Consider the following 24,053-nt stretch of genomic DNA (forward strand, 5'->3'; position numbering starts at 1 on the left):
AAGTATCATTTTTATCATTGATATTATTATAGATTATTTTATATTTTATCAATTGCGGGAAAGATTAGTAATAATTGAAGCTTATGTTATTTGTATTAAATATGTGTATAATATTACGTTCAATATAATTGAAAGTAGTTCCTGAAACAAGTCCTGAATTAATAATTGTTTATAAATTTCATAAAAAAATATCTTTATATTCATAAGAGTTAGTAATAATTATTATATCATTACGTCAGATTACAAATTAAATAATAATGATTTATTGAAGCATGATTATCTGCTATTACCGAGGCGTTAATATCAGATATTTTATATTATTATTTTGTTTTTCACAATTTTATTATTAAAAGTGAAGATAATAAATGATAAATTTATTTATATTTATATATATATTTTTTTTTTTTTTTAGATAGAACGGTGATTCACAACTGGATAATTACACAAAGTTTTCATTTTACTTCTATAATTCATAATTCCAATAAATCTTAAGACAATACACTTAGAGAAAATGTTCAAGTGAAAGCAATAACACTTGTCCCTTGTAGACCTGAAATCGATTTCCCTGCGGCTATTCACCCCTATAAAACATGCAACTGCAGCAGACTATTGTGAAATGATCGAACAAAAATTTCTGATTTCAACTTAAAATCGAACTATCCAACGTCATACGAAATCCGCTCTCAACTCTCAAAGGTTTAACTTACTCTATGATATTATGATTAATTTAATTTCTATTATAATTCCATAGTTTATTATAATATACAATTTATTTTTCTATATTCAATATTCATGTTCAACAAAATGATGAAATATTATTTAATTTATATTCAATTTCGAGTTTTATTTTCAACGAATATTATTTAAGAGAATGTTTTATCAATAGATTCTGAATCGGCCATTTCATATGCAACAATCTAATAATAAGTGAATTACGATTCGAATACCGTGAACCGATGTTCAACAGATGTGAAACGAGAAGCAGGAATAAGAAAAAGAAAATAATCCACACTCGTTAAATCAGCGTACAAGAGTAGTTTAAGCCATTACTCTGGAAAGAAAGACGCGAGAAAAAGTTCAAAGGAGTACCGTACGCTTTGATTATTGGCACACGCCATTGTTAATAGCAGTCGTTCAAAAATGAACGGGAAACGAGAAATGTTGGAATAACATTTCAATGTATCTTTTCCACTTTAGAAGTTTTAATAATTAAGCGAGTTTAATTTTCTTAAATGATAATCAGATCTTATAGAAAATAAAAAAGTATGTTTAATACATAATTTAGCGGAAATTTTCCAAAATTTCTTTCATAAAAGATTTGTTTTCACATTGATTGAGAATATAAATATCCATTTTCTACGTTATTATTATTTTATTATTTTCTATATTATTTATTGAAATATAAATAAATATTAATACCATTATTACAGGAAATATAGAAATCCAAGAGGATTATTTCCAAATATTTAAGGGATGATTCTTCTGAGATAATATACATATAATATAAATATATTGCTAAGAAAAATAAATTCTCATTTTCATGGTATATTTTTGTATTTAATTAGAATTGTAAGTATAATTTTAATTGAGATCAGTTTTATTTCTCATTTTTATTTCTTAATGCGTATTTCCATTTTGCAATATATTAACATAAATTTTTTCCTTGAAGAATTTTCTTTAGAACATAAGTCAAGTTGAAAAGTAACGATGGAAGATATTAAACTCTGCAGTTGTAGCACTACGTGTAACACTGTGTCTGCGGAACCGGAAAATTGATCCAAAGATTGGTTTCAAAAGAAAGTTATTTTTACAAGAAAAAGTACGATATCAGTTCTTTTCTATCTATATGTATTTTTTAAGAATCTTGGAATAATCAGAAATATCAAAACTTGAAAAATTCTTCTTATATTGTGATTTTATAAAATATTACTATAAAAAAAAGAAATTTCTAGATGAACTTTTTCAAAAATATAATTTAATAATTAATTTTAAAAAATTCTTTCTTTATTTGATAATCGCTAAATATTTAAATTAAACAAAAATTATGATTGCAAATATTGAAAAGTTTATATTACTTTTAAAACTATTGACAGGTATTTCATTTATGAATATTCATTTACGAATATTCAATTAATTTCAAAATTTCTGTGTGGAATGCGGAGCATCTGCAAAAGAACATAAAATATAAATTCAACTCATAGTTAAGCTCTAAGTAAGTCTATTTACGACAATACCCATAAACATATAGTAGTGCCCTTTACTGAAATATTCATTGCCAAAGTTGGTTCTGTGGATATATGGTTTCAATTTCCCTTTTTCTTTTGGCTTATCGCACTGAGCAGTTTTTCGTTTTAAAAAATCCTCTCTTATTATTTATACATTACGAAAAGAATGTATTCTTAATTCTTTTATTCATCTTTTTTATCATTTTATCATTTTCATAAGTAAATTTAATATTAACTGAAAATAAATTTTATGTCAGCAATGTAAAATTGAATTATATTTTCTATCACAGTGATAATGCAATAAGATCAGTTAAAATGAATAATTTATCAGATATTTGTAAAAAAATTAATTAATATGTCTAAAAAATTAAAGTAAAACTCATCAAAAGTTAAAAAAAAAGATTACAAAATATTTTTATCTAATAAAATTCATCTCAAATGAATCTAATGTAATAATTAAAAACTTCTTCTAAAACTTCATAGTTCTAAAACATAATAAAAACTTCTTCTAAAATTTCATTGAATTATCTTCTATAATTCATCATATAATTCGATACATTTCGTTCTCTATTTTCTCTTTTTATTTACTAGTATCTATTATTAAAAATTATCAAATTAATTATAATTAAAGCAAAAAACATAGGCATATATGCAATTTCGATAAAGTACACACTTTTGTTAAAATTTTAATTGTACAATTTTTTTTTTCAGAGATGCGCGAATAAGCTCTCATTTTCTCTCTTTCTCTTTAATCAAAGCATATGTTTTCATCGAAAATTCATGTTGATTACAGCGTTGAATTTCTTTGTAGTATTCCCAAGCGGAATCGTCAATTCCAGCATTTAACAAGAGGCACGGAATAGACGTGGACGTCCCTCGCGTAGAGACACTTTCCACTTCTCTTTTTTATTTTCTGAATAGCGTTGGATGAAGTTCAGTAGGAGATCTCGGTTTATTTAACCTGTGACAAATTTCCTGGATAATTTACTTACATGCCAGGAACCGCGAGAACAGTGTTTTAACTCGACCACTAACTGAACACGCTTGTTGCACCCAATTGGAAGTAATCTGCCGTATAGCTGGTCGTATTTGCGGTATTTGCTTACTTTCGTAAACATCAGGTTACCCTCTCGACGATTAATTTGAATTTTACTTGTGTGTGTGTTGAGATAGCATATAAATGAGATTACTGGAAAATAAAAGATATGAATAATAAAAGGATATTAATTGAAGAGATGATGTGGATGGCTTTGAACGATGTGGATGAATATAATTTTAAAGAATAAAATTGATAAAATGTAATTAACACCTTATATGATTAAATTGAAATTCTTTTTCAAAGAATGATATGAATAAAAATGAAATGCGATTAAGTTTGACATACTTCGATTGAGATGATGAATGAAGGTGAAGTATGATTAATATCCTTTGGTGTACTAATACAATTTTATTGAAATTATCTTTCATGGAAATATTAATTTAATTTTTTTTTCGTATGTAAAGAATTTTTATGTAAAGAAAATAACAAGCACATTTATGTTTACAATTTTTAATGAATTTCTGTGTTACAATAACTATAAAATGAAACTTTTAATAACATACAATTATATTATAGTATACAAATAAGATAAAATATGAAAAAGAGCATATTTTTTATAAATTTATATTTTTCAATAAAATTATTTTAACAAAAGATAGAATTTTAATTTTTGTTAAGAATATAAGCTTGAACATGTATTTCAATTTATTCAATTCAATTCAGATAAAATTTAGTGAAAGAGATTTTACAGCTTACTACAATCTTCTTTTCTTCAATTAATTTCTATTGATAATAAATTAAAAAAAAATTATCAAAAGTTATCAATTTCTTTAAGAAATTCAATTTCAATTCAATCAAAGATCGCAACAATTTTATTTTAATAAAATAATTATTATTCTTATAAAATAAAGAATATGTAGAATTGATACTATTACCAAGTATCGATCGTTTCACTATCGATTATGTATCGATATTCAAATATGGCGGCTATTTATAAATTCTATTTTTTTTAAGTAATATTTATTTGCAGTGCTATGGAATCATCGATTTCGTGACAATAAAATTTTCTGTTTTCTGGATGTGACGCGGATGCGCACAAAACTTTGACGTCAAACGTTCCCGCTGAACGGACAGGACCTTCCGGCTCCTATGGATATTGATTTTCCATGTTTCGAGGTTTCTAGAGCAGCCGAATACGCGCATGTACAGCTATATATGCGCATGTGCAGCTATTGACATCAACATGGCGGCCTACCGCGCTCGAATCTTCTTTCGTCGCATTTCAACGCGTTCGCGATGATACACAAGGATGCACAAGGTACGCGAATGTACAATTTAATTTACGAACCTCTTACGAGGTGTTGCTGATCAATATGGCTGACAATAGACATGCCATTGTCACGTGCTTGCTGATCGTCACTTCAGTCGCGATTGTTGATGGTAAGCTTGATGTACCGATTACTTATTTTGTCTCATTACTTGTTTTCTTATTTATTTATATTATTAAAAAACTTAATTCGCAAAGTCATATATATATTTCCTTATTCTTTGGTTTAATTACATATTTTTAAATTTGGATAATCTTAATGCGAATTTGGTAAAATTTATTTTTCTTTTTTTTCTTTTTTTTTTTGTTTTTTTGTTTTTTATTTTATTTATTTATTTTTTATTTTGTTCTGTATGTGATTTTATTTGATTTATAAATAGATTATTTGAATGAATGCTTTATTTATATGATTTTTTAAAGAAATTCAAGAATATAATTTTGTCTATATATAATCAAGATACCGAATATATATACAGAAAACTACACCTGTTGAAGCATTTATTTTTAAGTATTAGGCCATTGACATATAGAAGTGCAATAAGCTATAAACATAATAAGCTTTTATAACTTAATATAATCTAATATAATCTGCTTGTATAACTTAATATAATCTAATTTAACCTAATCTGACTTATATGTTTGATTTATTTTCTATCGTTCAATGATCGTTTAATTTATCATTTTGTCGCTTATCATTTATTGCTTGTTCTTCTATATGTCCACACCCTTAGAATTTATGCTATGAATCATATAAAAACTGATCGATACCCATGATAATTTGATTTTTATTTAATTTTAATTACTTTTTTTTGTTAATTTTACTTTAATACTGTAATTCAATAGATTCATTTTTTAAACAATGTAATTATCCGATTTAACAATAAAAATATGTCAAATTACTATAAAAATATTTAAAATCAAATTTTTTGTAGCTAAATTACTGACGATTATTTACATTGTATCATTAAAAAAATAAATCTATCGAATTATTGATATTAAAAAACAAAAAAAAGAAAAATGAAAATTAAAAGTATAAACGAGAAATAAAAGTAGAAAAAAAATTTTATAGTGTCTTACATTTTATTTTGTTATAATTATTTTATGGATTTTTATTAATATCTATATATTTATCTATTAATTGTATTATGATTATCAGGGCAATTATTGTCTACGGAACATCGAACTCATGCAGCATCGGAACGAGTGAACGATTTATGGTGTTATCAGTGTGAAACGATGGAAGATGGAGAGAAATGTTCCAATCTTACCGGAAATTATAGCGCTTTCGAATACAAGTGCACTGGTGACAAAAGGACTTGCATGGTAATGACAAATGATAACACCGATTCAAATGCTTGTTGATTATATGCAGAAACATACGCGGACTCTCCACCAGATGTTTGATATTCTATTTCTCTCGCATGTTTTTACACCAAACAGAACGTTACTAGGCAGCTAACTAGAAGTGATAACTTATTTATCATCCGCAGAAGCCTATTAAAGATAGGAACGAAATTTCCTTGCAACATAATTGTAATATTCCTAAATTTTGTAATTAGTAAAAATAATCATAATAATTCTACTTTTTTATTTGATAAAGAAATAAAAATTTGAAAAAATCAAATTTGACAAATCATTTTTAATTGACATTTTGACACAGACCTAGATGAAATTCATTTCAAATAATAATTTAAAAATAATTATTGAAAATAATATATATAGAATGATCATTGACATTTGAGTATTTCAAAAGTAATATTCTCTTCAGTAGAATTATATTACAGTGACATTCAGATATATAGATTATTTTGTTAAATATCAGATGTCATAAATTAGATTCACAAATATTTGATTAAATTTAGTTTCATGAAAATTTTACATTCAAAATGAAACTCATTTTATAAATATTCATAAATGATTAGAATAATTAAAATTAGAATTTTTTTTAATATTTTAAAATATAGTATTCTTTAAAAATTTAAATTTCTTAAATACTCATAATGTGAATAAGAAATTAATAATACTTCTTACACATTTTTATTAACACATATTATTTTTTTTTTTCAGGTGAAACGATTTTCTTACACCACCAGCACTGAAGATTCAACCTCTAGTCCTCAAACGTGGTCGATGGAAAGGAAGTGTACCAGTAAATGCGATCCTGGATGTATAGTGATCGGCGAACGTACAAAACTGTCGGCTTGCACTACTTGTTGCGAACAATCATTTTGCAATGTTGGCACTGGTGCTGCGAATGAATTGATGATAAATTGGATCGATCTATTTCTAGCTTTAGTATTGCAAATTACATTGACAATCATTATACATCCGTCCTGACATTGCAAACAAAATGATTCTCAATCATCCGTGTAAATAATATAATCAATTAGTTATTATGTACATATCATTCGAATTTTAATTTTGATAAAATAAAAATGAAAAATTTCGTGACATTTATGTTTAAACATACGCTGTAATATACGTTGTAATATGCATAAATGTAATATTTATTATATTTAATTTTGTAAATATATTAGAAATCAATTTGATTGTTTCATATTCCATAAAGCTATATTATATTATATCATGGATTAAAATGTATCTAAATAAACTTTAGAAAAATATTAAAAATATTAAATATATTAAAAAAATTGTTAATAACATGATAATAATTAATTTATAGAGTATGATGAAGTACTGTTCAATTATTTAAATTGAACGTGTCTTCTTATTTACAATTTTATTATTATATTTCAAATTGTTATATAATGTTGGAATATATGATATAATATTACTGTATAAATTGTATAAATATTTATGAATTTTATTTATTTAATTTTTTAACTGATTGTTCTTTGTAATAAATACTTTTTATTGATATTAATTTCATCGATTAATCTTTGTTTGGTTTCCAATAGAAATGAAATACTTTATTCAATGATGTTAAAATTTTAGGGGAACGAGGGAAATTCAGTTACATTCTATTCACATGGGATCAGATATCCAAAACACATCGTTTAAGTTGTCAGTGTATTTACAGCTGTAACCAATTACCGTAATTGCACACAACCTAAATGAAAGCATTCAGCTTAAACTCGTGTCCCAACAACATCCTGGAAATCTGCGTATTATCTCGTTCGTAGAACCAAAGAAGGCTTCGATTGAACGTCAATCCAACTCTTGCTAAAATGAACATTGTACGATTCTCGATTTCTAGAAAGTTCTGACGAAATTTTCAAGCATCGAGTGACATCATTCGTTAAATTAATTTTATGAAATAATTTTTTTTTTAATTTTTTTGATATTTAAAAATTCTAATGAATTTTAGAATACTCGTATATTAAAATGTACGTTTGAATAAAGAAAATTTATCATGTACAACAATCGTTATGAAAACTTAAGATAGTGCACGGGAATGAATCTCGTAGAAAATAAGATAATATTGCCTTGTTAAGAGACAATAAAATCATTCTCGGAAAGAATTCAGCACGATCATCGTCGAATATAATCTTCTTTCGAAAAAGCACGTGTATTAATCTATCATACACGTGATGCTTTAACACATTTTTTGTCTTCATTCTTAAATTAATTAAATAATTTTGTTCATAACGATATAAGGAATACAAATTCTATATATTTTTAAATATTCACAATTAAATTCTTCGAAATTCTTCGAAATATTTTAACTTTTTAGGTTTTGATATCGATGGAGAAAAAAGTGAAATTCAAATAATTCGAAACTCAAATTTTCGAATCTCGAAAGAGAGAAAGTAAAAGCAAGCCAAGAAGACAAATCAAATAATTATATTATATTAATATCACTATTATTATTATTACACGATCGCAAGACTTAAGCTTGTACTAATATTAAAAATCAAAATTTTGTTCAGATTTTAATTTTCAAGTTAATAGAAATCTTTAGAAAAAAAAAAAAAGGAAAAATGCAGTGACGCGGATAAATAAATTATCTCTTCTCTATCTCCATCAGAAGAAAGAAATGACCGGAACAGATTTAATTCCCTTTGATTAGATCCATTGCGTATTCTAGTGAATACGGTTCAAGGGAAACGAGGAATTCTGGTGGGGCGGCTCGAGCACGAAATCCTCTTGGCCCTTGTTAAACCTCGCTTCTCGGGGTCGAACAATGCGTTTCGTCGGCATCCTCCGTTTCTCCGGTGATTGCACATAAAGCTGCCATTATTAGAACTTCAGTGGGCGGGAGAAGTTTGCTGCTTTTTCCAGCCACGCGTTTTCGCGCTTACTCTTACACACAATTTGCTCGCGCGCGTTTCGTTCCTCCATCCACTCCATGTGGCCGCCAGTTGCACCACGACTCTTGTTCCTTCGTGTTCGCATCGCCGCATTCGACGAGGCAAAATATAACACGAGAATCATTCCATTTCGCGTCACTTTTACCACGTGAACAGGAATAACACGCGCCGTTTCTAGGCGAAGAAATCTTCAAGTCGAATGTAAGCTTGAATTTTCCCGTGTTCAGAGCTGTACAATCGTATCATAATTCTTCGTGTTCGCACCATTGTACATGTATCGAGACAAATGTGATATAAGAATTATTCCACGCTGTTTCGAGACAGAGAAATTTGTTAGTCGAGTGTGAATTTTCATGTGTTTACAAGCCTGTGTAATCGGTGTTAGCATAACTCTCCTTCCTTCGTGTTTACATACGCCGTACACGTATCGAGACAAAATATAACACGAGAACTGTTTCATTTTACTTTTATACTTACGAAGAGAACAACACGTGTCGTTTAGAGAAATTGTGCAATGTGAGCTTGAATTTTCGCGTGTTCCGTGTAATTACCGTTAGTCGCACGATGTCATTTTTATCACGTGGCGCACTATTTCGAAAGGAAAAAATCATAAGTTGGATTCGAATTTTCACGCGAAGAGGCAATTGTCGCGGTACAAAATTTCTTTCTTCTCATTACATTTTCATTCTAAACCATTTTTAACGATTACCATCAACACATATCGTTTCGAGACGGAAAAATTGTAATTCGTAAAGTGTAAATTGGAATTTTCACGTGTGAGAAATCTTCGAGATGATTAGCATTTACATCGCGAATCTTGTTTCTTAACATTCACATCAGAAGTTAGACGAACTATTCTTCGTTCTCTTATCTAAATTTTTACCACACCACAGATAATATAGACGATTTCGTAAATCTACGAATCGGAAAGTTAAATTTTCGCGAGTGATAAAAATCACGAGGAAAGGCGTACGATTGTCGCGATCGCTATTATCGCTCGCTCTACTTTCGACCACGCTCGCGATTCAGTTACTGATTCGCGGTGAATTGTTAATTGTCGCTAGTTTTTCGTGATACGCAAACGAAAGTTCGAGCTTGCTAGAGTTTCGTCGAAGAATTACTCTCTCTCGTATTGTAAAAAGTTGTGTAAAGTGATATTTTCGTATCCTGTTTCGTTCTTCTAAATTTGTGTCCATTGATTTGCGACATTGAATTCAAACACGGGAATCATATCCACCATTGCAAAACCCTTTTCGTGAAGTTTGTGGAACAGTGCAGCATCGCTCTCTGCTAATTATTGCAACAGTTTAAACGCAAGAATCGTAGAATTCAATTCTTTCTTAAACTTGTATCAAGCGATCTACTCGTTGATATTGATCAAAGTGATACCAATGATTCACAATAGTTCCGTCTACTCAAACTTAGTTGAAAAAGAAAAGAGAAATGTCCAGAAAAATGTCCAGTTGCAAGAAAATCAACATAACCTCAACGCCCGCTTCTCGCCACGGTGGAAAGCAGCGTACGCGAATCGAAGAGACAAAATGAGAATATCATCGACTTCTTCGATCTTCTCGTCACGACGTAACTATATCCGCAGTACAGAGAATAGAAGCATGCTCCTCGGGTTTCGAGCGACCGGAAAATCCGATTGAATTCTCGCAGGAAAGGAAACGTCATGACGCAATCGAAACTTCCGAGTTTTCTGCTCACCACGTGGTTGTTGCTCGGCACGATAGCGACGAAATCGAGAATGGGGGAGTTTCTGCACAATTTGCAGGAATACGAGATCGTTCATCCTCGAGTGATCTCGAACGAGAACGGGAGAGGAAGGAGATCGACTCGAGAAAGTTTGGAACCGATGCTCCTCGAGATCAGCAACTGGACACTGAGGACCGTGGTCAACGATCGTTTCCTCTTCTCCACAAATTTCACCGTGGATTGGGTGAAACGTGGGAAAAGGAGGTTGGAGGATCACGAAAAGGCGAGATGCGATCTACGACGGGGAAGTTTGGAAGGCGACGAGAATTCCTTCGTCGTGGTCACTATCTGCGAGGAGGAGGTGTACGCGATGATGCTGACCGGTCAGAGATCGTTCTTCGTGCAACCATTGACGAACGGTGAACACGTTATGTTCCAGTCGAGGCAGGTTAAGTCGTGGTGGTCGACGAGAAAAAATTTGGGTGACGATGTTGTTGTTGCAGGTATTGATAATAATGATTGCATTATTTATCATCAGAGATGGATTTAAATAATAATTCGTGTAGTTCGAAACTTTCTGCATGAATATCCGAGTAGAGTATTTATTAATAGAAATTAGATCGATCCGCGGATCAATTGGCTCGTCGATTGAGAAACAAGTCGATTGAAATTATTGATTGGAAATTTTTTGTCCTTTTAATGTATTTAGAAATAGACCGAAGATTTATATTTAGTAAAAAAAAAAAAAAAAGCGTTAAAAAAGATAATGGAATTTATTATATTTGATAAGTAAAAGTAATCTTCGTGAAAATTGTGTTTAACACGGGAACGAATTCTAGTTTCATCAATTATTTACAACGTGGAAAATTGATTGCAATTGAATTACGTAACACGTTCACGCGGATACAACTTTGTGAGCCGTACGAGTCAAGTTGTATCGGAATTTATCGTATATACATGCAGGAAAATTTGAGACACAACTTTTAGTTTATAAATTAATTACTTATTATCCGAACATCCATTTGGGACGCAGGTTTTAAAACGAAACAAAATTTTAAGTGTTAAATCACTTTTACTAAAGATTAAAATGTAAATTTTTAAAATTATGAAATTATTTTATATTTTACAGAGAAATCGAAGAAGTTAAAGAGAAAAGATAAAAAATCGAAGCGAAGAAGACGGGAATCGTTGAATCACGATGTTCAGACATTTTACAATCTTTCCGGTGACATATTTGACGTGGAGTATCCAGAAGCTGAGAAATTAATTCTATACGATGAGAAAGAAGAAATATCTGCAGAGTATAACGATACGAGTGTGGAAGAATTACCGATTGACGTAAATTCTGAGGAGATTGGACATTTTTCTGGACCCAAATGGCAAAGAAATAAAATATCGAGTAAGCTAAAAATATTTTTCAATAAAAATTATTTATTCGATGGAAATATGAATCGATGGATATATTTCCAGGAAGAAAACAAGGCAGTAAAGAATCGCCGCCACGATGGTTGGAGCTTGGAATAGCTGCAGATTATTCTGTGATCGATTTTCACGGAATTCGAGTACAACAATATATCTTGGCACTTTTGAACATCGTAAGTAATTTTATCGATTGATATTAACTTATAAAATATAGATCAGGCACGTTCGATTAGAGTTATATTTGAATTCCAGGTCAGCGCGATTTATATGGACCCGTCACTCGATTCGAACATGGTTCTTGTGATCGTGCGAATGATTTTATACGCGGAGAAAAGAGATGGAATGGTAAACGAAGGAAAATTTATCTTTCAATCAATTCATTTGGGCAACCCAAGTTACGAAGGGAAGCCCAACAAGATTAAAGTAGAATATGAAAATTGTGAAAGCGTAAATAGTGCAATAACTTATAAATTTTAATGTAGGTTCGCCGTGGCGACGCCAGACGTTCTCTCGAAAACGTAAATAAATGGAATAGAAAAATGCTATCCTCGGCAGATGTAAATCATGACGTTGCAGTATGGCTGACACGGTTAGATATAGGAGGTCCTTCCGGATACGCACCTGTGTCGGGGGTATGCGACCCCTCCAGATCGTGCGCCTTGAATCGAGACGAGGGTTTGACTAGTGCTTTCATCATAGCTCATGAGGTGGCACACATGTAAGTATTGTATTATTATGCAATATTTTTCATGCTGAAACCCTAATTCCTTTTAATATTTTACGTGTTTTCATCTGCTTATCCAGACTCTTTCGTATTAAAAGTTGATGCTGATTTCAAAAATAAATGAGTCATTAATTCATTTAATTTAATTCAATTAAAAATTTTACGATAATAAACTCAAAATTAAAACTATTATAATTCCAAATTTTCAGAAAATGAACAACACACCATTAGAAACACAGAATGTTGCATTTTAAAACGTCTTCACATTCGGCATGATTCGATTTTCGATTTCAAAATATCATTGTATGAGAAAGAGTAATTTTTAATTAAACGACTATAATTTTCAAAATAGTAGCTTCCTCGAATTAGATTAGAAGTTGTTGGAAGCGCAGAATATTGTTCTCTAAAATGTATTTTCATTCGACACGATGCAGATTCCAAAATTATTGTCGTTCAAACGAAACGGCAATTTTGTAATTTTTAATGTAAAAATTCGGACAAGTTTGAACCATTGTATCTGAACCTGTAATTACATAATGATTACATCGATTGCCGATCTACATTTCTACCTACATTTCTACATACTTTACCATATTTTTGTTAGAAATTTATTCTTTCGGTTTGGTTTTCCTCGTTACAAGGCTAACACTGTTATCAAAATGAATCATTTCCATAATATTTCTCCTTTTTGCACAAATATTATTCTGATTACTCTACAAGTATCTTCCTATTTGTATCTTAAAAAATCACATATCTGTGTTTTATCATTTTAACATTTAACTGTTTCTTTTTCCTCTTTAACGTACAAACGTGTTTACCATAGTCTAGGCTTGACTCACGACGGGGACGAGATGACCGGAAACGCTTGCAAGGAAGAGGGATCTCGAGGAAGCGTGATGGCACCCATGGTCGCGGCCACGTTTCATCACTTTTATTGGTCCGCCTGTTCCAAAAAGGAATTCCATCGAAGAGTGAGGTAAGTCGATGGTTATTTTACTCTGGAATATATCCTTTTTAGAATTATACAATCTTAAAATAGATATTTGCAGACGGTGGTCCTGTTTGCTGAACAAACCGAGACACGATAACCTAGGCCAATTGAGAACAACCGTTCGGGAGACGTTCACCATGGACGAGCAATGTCGCATGGAATTTGGCGAGGGGTGAGTCAGTCGCGTATGTGCACGAACTACACGTATTGTATATAAATAATGATATATTTTATTATCCTCAATTTGATATTCAGAGATCTTTTTTAATTTTACTTACTTTTAAATTTCATATCATTTGCATGAAGTTTATCACTCGAATTTGTATTCTTGAATGAAAAGTTACGAGCATTGCAAAACTTTTGACATCGAGGAACCATGCTCCCGTTTATGGTGTGGCAACACCAATATTTCCGAATCGTGCAAGACAAAGAAGGGACCGCCGTTGGAAGGCACGTTGTGTGGAACCTCGAAGGTAAATTTTTAATATTAATTATTGAATGTCAATTACAAATGTTAAGAATAACGAGTTACATGTTATTTTAGTGGTGCATAAAGGGTCGATGCGTATCAACGAATAGAAAAAACTTCGATTTTGGCGTGATATTGAATAAACCTAGAAACGGTGGTTGGAGTGGATGGACTTTCTGGAGCAAGTGTTCGAGAACCTGTGGAGTAGGAGTACAGTGTCGAACGCGAAAGTGCAACAAGCCTTTGTTAGCGTTTCGAACGATTCTTTTCATTTTTTTTTTTTCCTTAAACTAAATAATTTTTATCTTTGATCTCTATCGATTTTCTTTTTCTTCAAAGGCCAGCCTACGGTGGAAAATACTGTTCAGGCCCCAGCGACGATTGCAGGGTATGCGATTTGCCAATGTGTTCAACCTCGATCGATCTCAGAGCTCAACAGTGCACCAAATTGGCCAATATTCTGTATCTCGAGAGATTCGATTCCACTAGCGACGTAACCTGGCTACCTCACGCCTCCAATCAGGAGAACCTGAAATGTCGATTGGTCTGCAGGAGTAAAGAGACGGACGAGATATTTTACACGAGGAAGCACTTGATCGATGGTACCCCATGCTCTTACGGATCGACGGATATATGTATACAGGTAAGATTTGACGTTTTTAATATTTTTTCAACAGCTTTTCTATTTTTAAGTTTTATCATTTCTTTTTTTCTTTTTCATGGACAAAATTAGAAGATTTATTAAAAGTATTTTCTTCTATTCTTTGAACTGCTGTAACTTTGGATGGAAATGTGATAGAGCGATGAAAGGGTAAAGCATTCTAAAGGGTAAAGCTTTTATTTTTGCGCATTTGAATTGAATTTTCTTCAATGATCTTTTTATATTTTATATACGGAGCTTATATTTTATATAAGAATGAAAGGATGGTTTTCTTCGTTAAAAATTTTACATCTTGTGTGGATCTTAATAATTTTTATACGTGATTTATTTTGCAACGAGCATCTAGAAGAAAGTCTCCTTTAAAATAATCCCTTAAAAGTCGATATACGATATCTTTTTTACTGTTTTATCAAGTATTGAATAAAAAATGAGTACGGTAGATGAGAAAGAAATTGTACTCTAATTTTTCAGGGCTTGTTTTAAAGAGGAGACTTTCCTTTAAAAGGTTATTGTAAAATAAAATGTGTAGAAAATTTATTGAAGTAGAAACAATTTAATTTGCGAAATTTTTAAGGAAAAAATCATCCTTTTTTCTGAATTTTGTTTTTCAATGTAAAAGAGTTATCAAAACAAAAATTCAATTCAAATATTTCAAAGTAGAGGCTTTACTCTTTGAAATAAGCTCAAAATGACTACTCTATGATATTTCCTTCCAAAATTATAACATTTTAAAAAACTTGAATTTGAATTAACAATTTTTTAACTTAAAATTTTTATCTTTTAATTTTGTATAACGTGCATTTCAATCTAGAATTGTAAATTGATTAAATATATGAGTATATACTCGAAATTAATACTATTTTATTTGTTTTTAATAATATTAAAAAATTCTTTTAAATAAAAATTGGATAATATTAAGAATCTGACGTTCTTAATTCTTTGTTAGATATATATATATATATATAGAGTTGATATGAAGATCAATTATTTTTCTTAAATAAAATCATATATTTTTTAATCTATTGCATAATAAATGCAGCAGTTATTCTCTGCAAAAAAACTATTGTAATAATTTGCAATAAAAAATATTATTTTAGGAGAAATTTAATTATATCTAATTATCTCTTAAAATAATACATTTTAGATTTTTATAGCTTAATACTTTTTTATAGAGAATACAATAATGCATCTATTAGTGGATTAAAAAATATATAGTTCCATATAAAAAAATAAAGTTGATCTTTACAACTTTTTTATGCTTCCTTATACAGAAAAATTAATAACATGATAATGTACCCCTTTTAAAACCATTCAATTTTTATTCAAAACATTTTTCAATATTATTAAAAATAAATGAAATATTCAAGATAAAGTGTGGAGGAGTTAACAGGTAAGTATATGAAATATAAATACCTTTAGAATTAAGGAAACTGTTGAAAAAACGATTAAAAAACATAAAAAAATGGAAACTGGTGAAAGGTAAGTATATAAGGTAAGTATATGAGGTAAGTAAAATGCGCAAAACATGTCAAATACTTGTATAAAACTTTTGTTAAAATTGTATTCTTCGAAGCGATGATCATAGGCAAGCCATAATTCCAAGAATTTGACGTCACTTCTAAGAACTTCGGAAATTCCGAGAATTCGACGTCATTTCGAAGAACTGCCGAAATTCTAGGAATTTGACGTCATTTCCAAGAAAAATTTCTCGAACGACCTCCTATCAACTTATGTTCTCCTAATACAAAATCGCACAATTGGCCAAAACTTTTCTTCATTCGAGAATCTCGATGATTCCAAGAATTTGACGTCATTTCTCAGAACTGCCGAAATTCTAGGAATTTGACGTCGCTTCCATGGACTGCCGAAATTCTAGGAATTTGACGTCATTTCGAAGAACTGCCGAAATTCTAGGAATTTGACGTCATTTCCAAGAAAAATTTCTCGAGCGACCTCCTATCAACTTATGTTCTCCTAATACAAAATCGCACAATTGGCCAAAACTTTTTTTCATTCGAGAATCTCGATGATTCCAAGAATTTGACGTCATTTCTCAGAACTGCCGAAATTCTAGGAATTTGACGTCATTTCGAAGAACTGCCGATATTCTAGGAATTTGACGTCATTTCGAAGAACTGCCGATATTCTAGGAATTTGACGTCATTTCTAAGGACTGCCGAAATTCTTCAAATTTTTCGACTTTTTAAAAACTAATTCATATTCGAAATTTTTCTTGAAATTTATTTTTCTTTTATACTTACCTTTTTTTCATACTTACCTTTTCTCATACTTACCTTTCTTCATACTTACCTTTTTTAACTACTATATTTGCAGAAATAAGTCATTTTTTTCATCATTTTACTTAATACTAATTATGAAATTTGATATTTTTAGCTGTTTTATACTCACCTTTTACAAATTTATCCCTTTAACTCGCAGAATTGTCAGGAAAATTGTCAAAAAGAAAAAATGAAAAGAAAAAGATGTAAAATATATAAAAATATATTAATATTAATATTATTACAATAATAATATGTTAAAATTAAAATGAAAAGTATATATAATATATAATATTGTATAAAAATACAAAATAATACATATAAAATATATTACAAAATATAAAAGCATAAAATATATAGGCAACATAAAAGTATAAAAATATAATTCATAGGAAAAATATATATAAAAATTAATTTATACATGAAATATATTTACAATATGTACAAATTTGATTAAATAATACATATATTATTGTTAATTGTTAATTGTTAATAGATTAGATAAAAAAGACAATAGTTTGCCAAGTATCGGGACCATTATCATTTGTACTGTCATTATACACACACATATATATCATATATATAGCCAAGTATAGACAAAGAGAGAAAAGAATAAAAGATGGACAGAAATAGGATAAAAATATCAGAAAAGGACAGAAATAGGATAAAAATATTGAAATCAGCGCCATCTCCAGAGTGCCGCAAATGAAACACATAGTTAGCGTAAGAATTGACTGTTAATGCCATCTCTTGAGAATTGAAGACAACTTCTTTAAAGATAGTAGGTAAAGTAGAATAAAAATTGAGTGTTAGTGCCATCTTTTGATTGTTTTTAAAAAATAAATAATTTTTATACTCAAGAGATGGCATTGGGCGTCAATTCTTACTGTATTTCATCTTCAAAGAGATATCTTTGACTTCTAAGAGATGGTACTAACACTCAATTTTTATTCTACTTTACCTACTATCTTTAAAGAAGTTGTCTTCAATTCTCAAGAGATGGCATTAACAGTCAATTCTTACGCTAACTATGTGTTTCATTTGCGGCACTCTGGAGATGGCGCTGATTTCAATATTTTTATCCTATTTCTGTCCTTTTCTGATTATCTATTATCTTTGTCTGTGCTTCAACTAAACGATTCCGATTAACATTATTTAATTAACATTGTTATTTTCTTTTCTTAATACATATTTATCATACATATATTATAATCTAAGATCTACCACACTAATAGAATCGTTCTATTATATGATTAACTGTATTTATGATTATTTAATAAAATATTTCTTTCTTCAGGGTGAGTGCCATGAAATGGGATGCGATCACGTTTTAGGATCGAAAAAAGTGTTCGATATCTGCGGTGTATGCGATGGTGATAATTCGAGTTGCGAAAATGTCATCACCAAATTCCATCGGAAGCTTCGACGAGGTCAGTCCAGTTAAAATTGATTTCTTAAAAATATCGATGAACTTTCCCTCAAGATCGGATATTTAAAAGGCTCGTTCCAAATTAGTTTAAAGGTATAGAAATTACGAAGATGGAGCGATTAGTTGTTAATTCGTGTTACACGAAACCCTCTTCGATTTTCTCCAAGTTTTATGACGTAGAAGAAGAGAGAGGAAGTAAAACAGCAAAAACTTTCAATTACTATCGAGAAACTATGCGATGAACGACGTGGTTGGTAATTGAAGAATTTAATCTACGGCATCTCTCTTTGAAATATTTGAATTGTCAGAATTGTTAGACCTGGAAAATTTAAAAATTCATTAATATTGATTTAAATTATTAACTTAATAAAATTAATATTTAATTTTGCATAAAAGCCTTAGAAAATATTATACTACGTTGAGTCTAAATTAATTTTATGTTTCAATTATTTTTTTAATAAAATAATTGCTTATCAATTTTAATTTAAATAAATATTATATTTATAAATTTTGTAGAAGTAACACGCGTCGCTATAATACCACGGGAGGCGCACAATTTGTGCATGAACGTCACAATAACTGGGACTCCGCACTTCCACAGAGATAACCTAACAATCGTGATAGGCGATGGTAGGAGAAGACGAAACGTTCAAGAGAATTTAGCTTCTCGAAAGCGAGATATAACGATCGTTCAAGGTGCTGCCTTTCGAGTTCAGAAGCGTGGTAATAACACGTATTCCATAGAGGCAAATGGTACTACGTTCGAAGATGTCGTCATTTTGGTATGAAAATTGGTAAAATATAACTTAAGAATTTTGTTAAATTGCAACATACCATATTTTCAATTCTGCGCCAATTCTCCATATTTCAAAAATGATAAATTTTCTACAGCTTATGGTAGCAAAGAATACGATACAGCAAGGAATCTCGACTACGGTTTCCTTGAGTTATTTCTTAAATCGCGATGAAAGGAGCGCTAAGGATAGATATGTATGGCTGTTCGGTGGTTGGAGCTTTTGTTCGGCCAGTTGCGGTGGTGGAACCCGTCAGAAAATGATAGTCTGCAAGGATGAGAAAACAGGGAGAATAGTGTCGCGAAGAAAATGCCCGCTGACAATGAAACCGAGTCAAGAGATAGAGAAATGCAACGTCTTTAGGTATCTATTTTACTAAAAATACTGAAACTAACAATAATAACAAAAATCTGCAACTTGTGGTTTCACTTGGTTTGATAGTAATCTAATCTCTTAATTATTATCTTAATTAAAAGAGATAATTACAAAAGAAATAAAATAATTTTTTTAAAAAATAAAATGGAATAAATATAATTTGTTTTCTACTCACAGTTGTACCTTCAAATGGATACCAGGTCCATGGGAAGCATGTTCAACTACATGTGGAAAATTTGGCGTACAATTACGACAGCTCTATTGCATTCATTCGGGTTTCAATGGAACAGAGATGAATAGGAATAACGAGATAGAGGTGTACAGAACGATGGTACAATCATCCATATGTCAATCGAGTCCTATGCCTACGAGTACCAGAGAATGCAACAGGATTCCTTGCCCTGGACGTTGGATTTTTACAGACTGGTCCTCGGTAATTTTATCTTCTGAAAATACATAAAATTAAAAAAATGAATGATAATTTGTCATGTGAACGATATATGATACGTAATATCATAGATATAATATTATAGTACAGGGATCTTCATAACCAACAAGTAGAAACGAGTAATAGTTGTGAAGTTGGTTAGTTATGAAGATGTGAAGTTTGCCCATTTCTCCTTAATTCCTGTAACATCATAGATAATATTAGTATCATTCACAAAGGATAATATTTTAATTTTAAATTATCTCGATATTGAAATGATATTTTAATTTCGAAATTTATAATTCCAGATTAATACATTCGCGTTTTTTTTCTTTTCCAGTGCTCGAAGAAAAATGGGAAAGGTATACAGTCGAGAATAGCCAGATGCATTCCTCCAGAGAACGAATCGTTTTACAATTGCGACGGTCCGACCGTAAAAACGGAAATCCGTTCTTGCACCGGTCACGTGACAAGAGCTATCGAATTTCCATCTCGTTGCCTCGGAGACAAGAATCGATTCTGCTCCATACCGAGTTTGAAACGATACTGCAGCGTGGCTGCTTTTAGAAAAAGGTGTTGCCGTTCTTGCGAAAAAAACGAAAATTTCGATTCGTCCAATTCTTTCGATCGGGAACACCGCATGTTGCAAACTTGAATCAAATTTAAAATTTGTTTTTAATAAATATATTTATTGTTTGCGATAAATTTAAAATAGAATTTATTTTAGCATTTAAATTATTTCAGATATTGAGATGAAAGATTATGGTAACAGACTAAGATTTATTTAAATTTCGAGTATACAATACACAGTGACATTATCATTAGTGCGAATTAAAAATCTAACAAAATAAATCCAAATCAAAAAAAAAAAAAAAAAAAAATCGGGATGATCAAACACTTTATAATAAATATCGAAGATAAAATGGTAATATGGAACTTTGCAGATAACTCGATTTGTTGCCAATTTTATATATATACCATAATTCATTCGTTTGACGAATATTAAAAATTATACAATCCCATTCTTATATTCTTCAATGTATATATATATTAATAATTTATTGATATTTAAAATAATTTTCAATTATTTTTTATATATACATATATAATCAAAATTAAAATTTCAATAAAAATATATTATATTCAACTTAATCATAATTAAATATATTATTTGAGTATTTTTATTTTTTTAAATTAATAATATTTAATAATAATAAAGCTGCAATAATAAAATATACGTTGCACATGATATTCCATATTATCATATTCTCTTCCAAATCGTTAAAGAAGCTTCTACAACTCGTTTTTTACGAGTAGTAGAGAAATCGGAAGATTCGATTCGATCGAAGAAATTTTCATTTTCTTTCATGTACTGCCCTATGTTATATCTTTCGACTTCCGCTTTCTCCAATTCACGCCTGAGATTATAGCTGTTAAAGATCAGCGAAGATATGTTCATAACAAAAGATATGTACGTAAATATATGTATAGGGTGCTCCAGATTTATAGACGCAAATAAAATGTTTAAAAAATATCAAATTTTATATATATATACGATGTATATAGGCTAAAATATTTTGTATAATTTTATGTATCGAATTATTTAATTAATAAACAAAAACGATAAAATATTTCGATGTCTATTAATTTAAAAGATTTAATTTCTTTCTCTAAAAGAATAAAAAATATTTTTAAAAAATAATTAAAAATTAACTCGATTTGCATCTATAATCCTGTTATATCGACCCTTGAACAATGATATATCAACTGAAACGATCATTAGTCGCAACTGGTTGGATTAATGCCCTCACTACATGCTCGGTTATCTCATCTCGTTCTACTGAGTTACAATAGTAATAAGTATTGTCTGTTTTTCCAACTGGATTCTTATTCGCATTTCTTTCCATATCTTTTTTTTTATATCTAGACTTAATGTAAACTGTAACGTCATGGCGAAACGTCTTTGAAAATCGTCGTTGAATCTTATACTCGGTGTGACATCGGCGAAAATCCTTTTAGTTACGATTAATTAATGATATATAGTTTAATACGATTCGTTTCTTTGTTATTTCTTCGTGAAATTTACATGGGTGCATCTTAACACGTGCGCGATTAATTATGCCGTTGATTACTTATTACAATTCATTATTATATAATATTGTAACTATGTATACGTATGTATATAGATATATCTTCTATACATATTATATAATTCATTTATATATGTATATATATATATAACTCTGGATACAAATAATGTTTACAAAAATATTAATTTGGGAAGGCAAACTTTTAATTATATAATTGTAAATCGCTTATTCTTGAATACTCACGAATATAACAATAACACGGCTGATTTATCTACAAACACAGAAGAAAACGTCTTCTCCGCGAATTGAAATCAACTCTCGTCTCGAATTACCAACTCTTTACTAAAAAATCTCACGATCTGGAACAATCTTCACGAAATTACGTTAATATACGTTTCTCGTACGCGAATAGGTCGTTTAAACAAGGCAAACTTCTCGTTTAAAAGTTAGATCGTAAAATTTTCGAGATTAAATTACTCGAAATGATTCTTTGGTTTGTTTGAAAAGTTTAACATGTACGGTGCAAACAATTTGCAATTTCACTAAATAATGATAAATAGATAACTTCGTATTTTTAACACCGTTAACAGGTTAAGCAGATTCCTTGCTTATCGATTAATGGTCTTGTTCGTGCACGTGTTACTGAAAATGGCGTATAACCGAAAGCATAGCAAAAGGGGTTCAAAAGAAACTTTCGGTTTAATGTAAATTTTACCCAATTCGAATTTCTGTCCACAAATGGATGAAATTCACGATTGCCACTTGATCGATAAAACACGAATAACTTCGTTCGTTGCTGGTGAAACCAGAGATAGTCCTCTCGATAGGGTTCCGTTTTACGATTACACGGAAATAGGCTCAACGGAAACTTTTTTGTTTCGTTATTCTGTCGATGATTCTGCATGTGTAAAAATTCACATTATCTCTATATATTAATCGTTTCCATTTATACGAACAAAACGTATTTCCTGTCGCGTTCGTTTTTTTTTTTATTCCGATGCCTCGCAACGTCCGCCTGACGCACGTCGTTCTCGTCGTATAATAAATTACTAAAACATTATTATACACTACATACACGTTATGAAATCCCTAACGTTAAGTTTCGTTTTTTTTTTTTTTTTTTTGGTGAATCTTCAACGATAAGGTTCGTTTCGATGAGTTTCTCATGTGTTTGCAATATTACTAAAAGTATCTATATGATTGTATTTTCGTTTTTCGTTTTTTTTTTTTTTTTTTTTTTTCATTTTTAGGTATCATTCTTTTTTTTTTTTTTTTATTATCGTTGAAATTTACGAATAGGAAGACTGTAATGAGACACATATCTCGTTGATCCTTATCATCGATCGATTAAAAATTATCTATTTTAACGATTCGAATTTTTAGTGCTTTGGTAAAACGTAAATCGTGGCTCGATACAGCTCGTTGTCATTTTTCACAATCGTTCCACGTAATTGCCGGGGAAAGTACCAAAGTAGCCGGTCCTTTGACTGGAACCAACGTACCAACCGTCGTCGCATTTCTCCATTACGTATACCGTGTCGCCTTCTTTCAGTTCAAGTTCATCTTCGTTTTGTGGTCTATAATTGTAGAGAGCTCGATATCTGAAAAAATTAAACAGTTAATCAATATCAATTTACTATCAAACGATGATTAAGAAATGATCGGTGAATACATGAAAATAAAAGAATTGAAAAAAAAAAATGAAGAAATTATCATTTAAAGTTAATAAACAGTAACAGATACAAATAATAATCAGTAGTCAATGTTGCTGATGCACAGATGTTTCTACTATTTATAATTTGAAGAGCAATCCTGTATTTTTTTTTTATAAC

General features: G+C 30.1%; 3 protein-coding genes and 2 long non-coding RNA genes across 28 annotated transcripts in view; 2 read left to right on the top strand and 3 right to left on the bottom strand.

Annotated features, from left to right (window-relative positions):
* Positions 1-2,739: 2,739 nt before the first annotated feature.
* LOC147657094 (uncharacterized) lies at positions 2,740-3,414 on the bottom strand. Its single transcript, XR_015293088.1, has 2 exons — positions 3,218-3,414; positions 2,740-3,138 (listed from the first exon to the last, which is right to left on the bottom strand). It is a non-coding gene; the product is annotated as an uncharacterized LOC147657094 (long non-coding RNA).
* Positions 3,404-7,475, top strand: LOC100867259 (uncharacterized). 2 transcript variants are annotated; one of them, XM_003697840.4, is made up of 4 exons: positions 3,404-3,632; positions 4,295-4,704; positions 5,748-5,914; positions 6,659-7,475. In XM_003697840.4, exons 2-4 carry the CDS (start codon positions 4,638-4,640, stop codon positions 6,926-6,928), a joined length of 504 nt encoding a protein of 167 aa, XP_003697888.1. In that variant the 5' UTR covers positions 3,404-3,632; positions 4,295-4,637; the 3' UTR covers positions 6,929-7,475. The 2 variants fall into 2 exon arrangements, with proteins under 2 accessions (XP_003697888.1, XP_086767504.1); XM_086911378.1 differs by having other exon boundaries at positions 4,295-4,582.
* A 910-nt stretch (positions 7,476-8,385) lies between these two features.
* Positions 8,386-22,908, top strand: LOC100867500 (A disintegrin and metalloproteinase with thrombospondin motifs 3). The gene is made up of 15 exons (XM_003697842.4): positions 8,386-11,063; positions 11,690-11,959; positions 12,031-12,155; positions 12,235-12,327; positions 12,465-12,700; positions 13,530-13,682; positions 13,756-13,869; positions 14,038-14,170; positions 14,242-14,411; positions 14,506-14,809; positions 18,404-18,536; positions 19,052-19,317; positions 19,427-19,692; positions 19,882-20,137; positions 20,472-22,908. The coding sequence occupies exons 1-15, from the start codon at positions 10,538-10,540 to the stop codon at positions 20,784-20,786; spliced, it is 3,360 nt and encodes a 1,119-aa protein (XP_003697890.3). The 5' UTR covers positions 8,386-10,537; the 3' UTR covers positions 20,787-22,908.
* LOC116415152 (uncharacterized) lies at positions 18,252-20,021 on the bottom strand. Its single transcript, XR_004225717.2, has 3 exons — positions 19,880-20,021; positions 19,370-19,596; positions 18,252-18,854 (listed from the first exon to the last, which is right to left on the bottom strand). It is a non-coding gene; the product is annotated as an uncharacterized LOC116415152 (long non-coding RNA).
* The window catches only part of LOC100867381 (Cbl-associated protein), a 107,486-nt gene continuing 104,324 nt past the window's right edge, over positions 20,892-24,053 (bottom strand). For all 23 annotated transcript variants that reach the window (XM_086911395.1, XM_086911387.1, XM_086911390.1 and 20 more), the window contains one exon: positions 20,892-23,822. In XM_086911395.1, the coding sequence (XP_086767521.1) occupies positions 23,654-23,822 (169 nt within the window). In that variant the 3' untranslated portion in view covers positions 20,892-23,653. The remainder of the gene's footprint in view (positions 23,823-24,053) is intronic.

This window comes from Apis florea, unplaced genomic scaffold, assembly GCF_048593485.1.
Source record: "Apis florea isolate Af1SG1 unplaced genomic scaffold, ASM4859348v1 contig_32_pilon, whole genome shotgun sequence".
Lineage (NCBI taxonomy): Eukaryota > Metazoa > Arthropoda > Insecta > Hymenoptera > Apidae > Apis > Apis florea.

Excerpts from the sequence above, each read along its gene's own strand:
- LOC100867500 (XM_003697842.4), top strand. The coding sequence starts at position 10,538 with ATGACGCAATCGAAACTTCCGAGTTTTCTGCTCACCACGTGGTTGTTG. Across the intron at positions 18,537-19,051 it reads CCATCGGAAGCTTCGACGAG|AAGTAACACGCGTCGCTATA; the intron begins GTCAGTCCAGTT and ends TAAATTTTGTAG. Across the intron at positions 20,138-20,471 it reads TTTTTACAGACTGGTCCTCG|TGCTCGAAGAAAAATGGGAA; the intron begins GTAATTTTATCT and ends TTTCTTTTCCAG.
- LOC100867259 (XM_003697840.4), top strand. The coding sequence starts at position 4,638 with ATGGCTGACAATAGACATGCCATTGTCACGTGCTTGCTGATCGTCACT. Across the intron at positions 4,705-5,747 it reads TTCAGTCGCGATTGTTGATG|GGCAATTATTGTCTACGGAA; the intron begins GTAAGCTTGATG and ends TATGATTATCAG. Across the intron at positions 5,915-6,658 it reads GTGACAAAAGGACTTGCATG|GTGAAACGATTTTCTTACAC; the intron begins GTAATGACAAAT and ends TTTTTTTTTCAG.